Genomic DNA, 223 nt, shown 5'->3' on the forward strand with positions numbered 1-223 from the left:
CTAAGCAGTAGGCTTATAGTAGTGAATGTCCGTAATGAACTCACTATAGTGGTTCTGGATAGCAAAAATAACTATCAGTAAAAAAGCCTATCAAGTGGGAAAAAAATATTTACACATCATACATCTGGCAAAGGACTGATATTCAAAACATATAATTTACATACAAATGGCTTACAGGTACCTGAAATGGAATGATCTCCAAGATTTAAGTGCAATAAGCAAG

At 33.6% G+C, this 223-nt stretch overlaps 1 protein-coding gene across 1 annotated transcript in view; it reads right to left on the reverse strand.

The window, feature by feature from the left end:
- MCM8 (minichromosome maintenance complex component 8) overlaps window positions 1-223 on the reverse strand; it is a 26,813-nt gene continuing 26,590 nt past the window's right edge. Inside the window, exon 16 of the mRNA XM_012728093.1 lies at window positions 1-54. Within this exon, the coding sequence (XP_012583547.1) occupies window positions 1-54 (54 nt within the window). The remainder of the gene's footprint in view (window positions 55-223) is intronic.

The sequence above is a fragment of the Condylura cristata genome, unplaced genomic scaffold (assembly GCF_000260355.1).
Source record: "Condylura cristata isolate star-nosed mole 26May11 unplaced genomic scaffold, ConCri1.0 scaffold00022, whole genome shotgun sequence".
Lineage (NCBI taxonomy): Eukaryota > Metazoa > Chordata > Mammalia > Eulipotyphla > Talpidae > Condylura > Condylura cristata.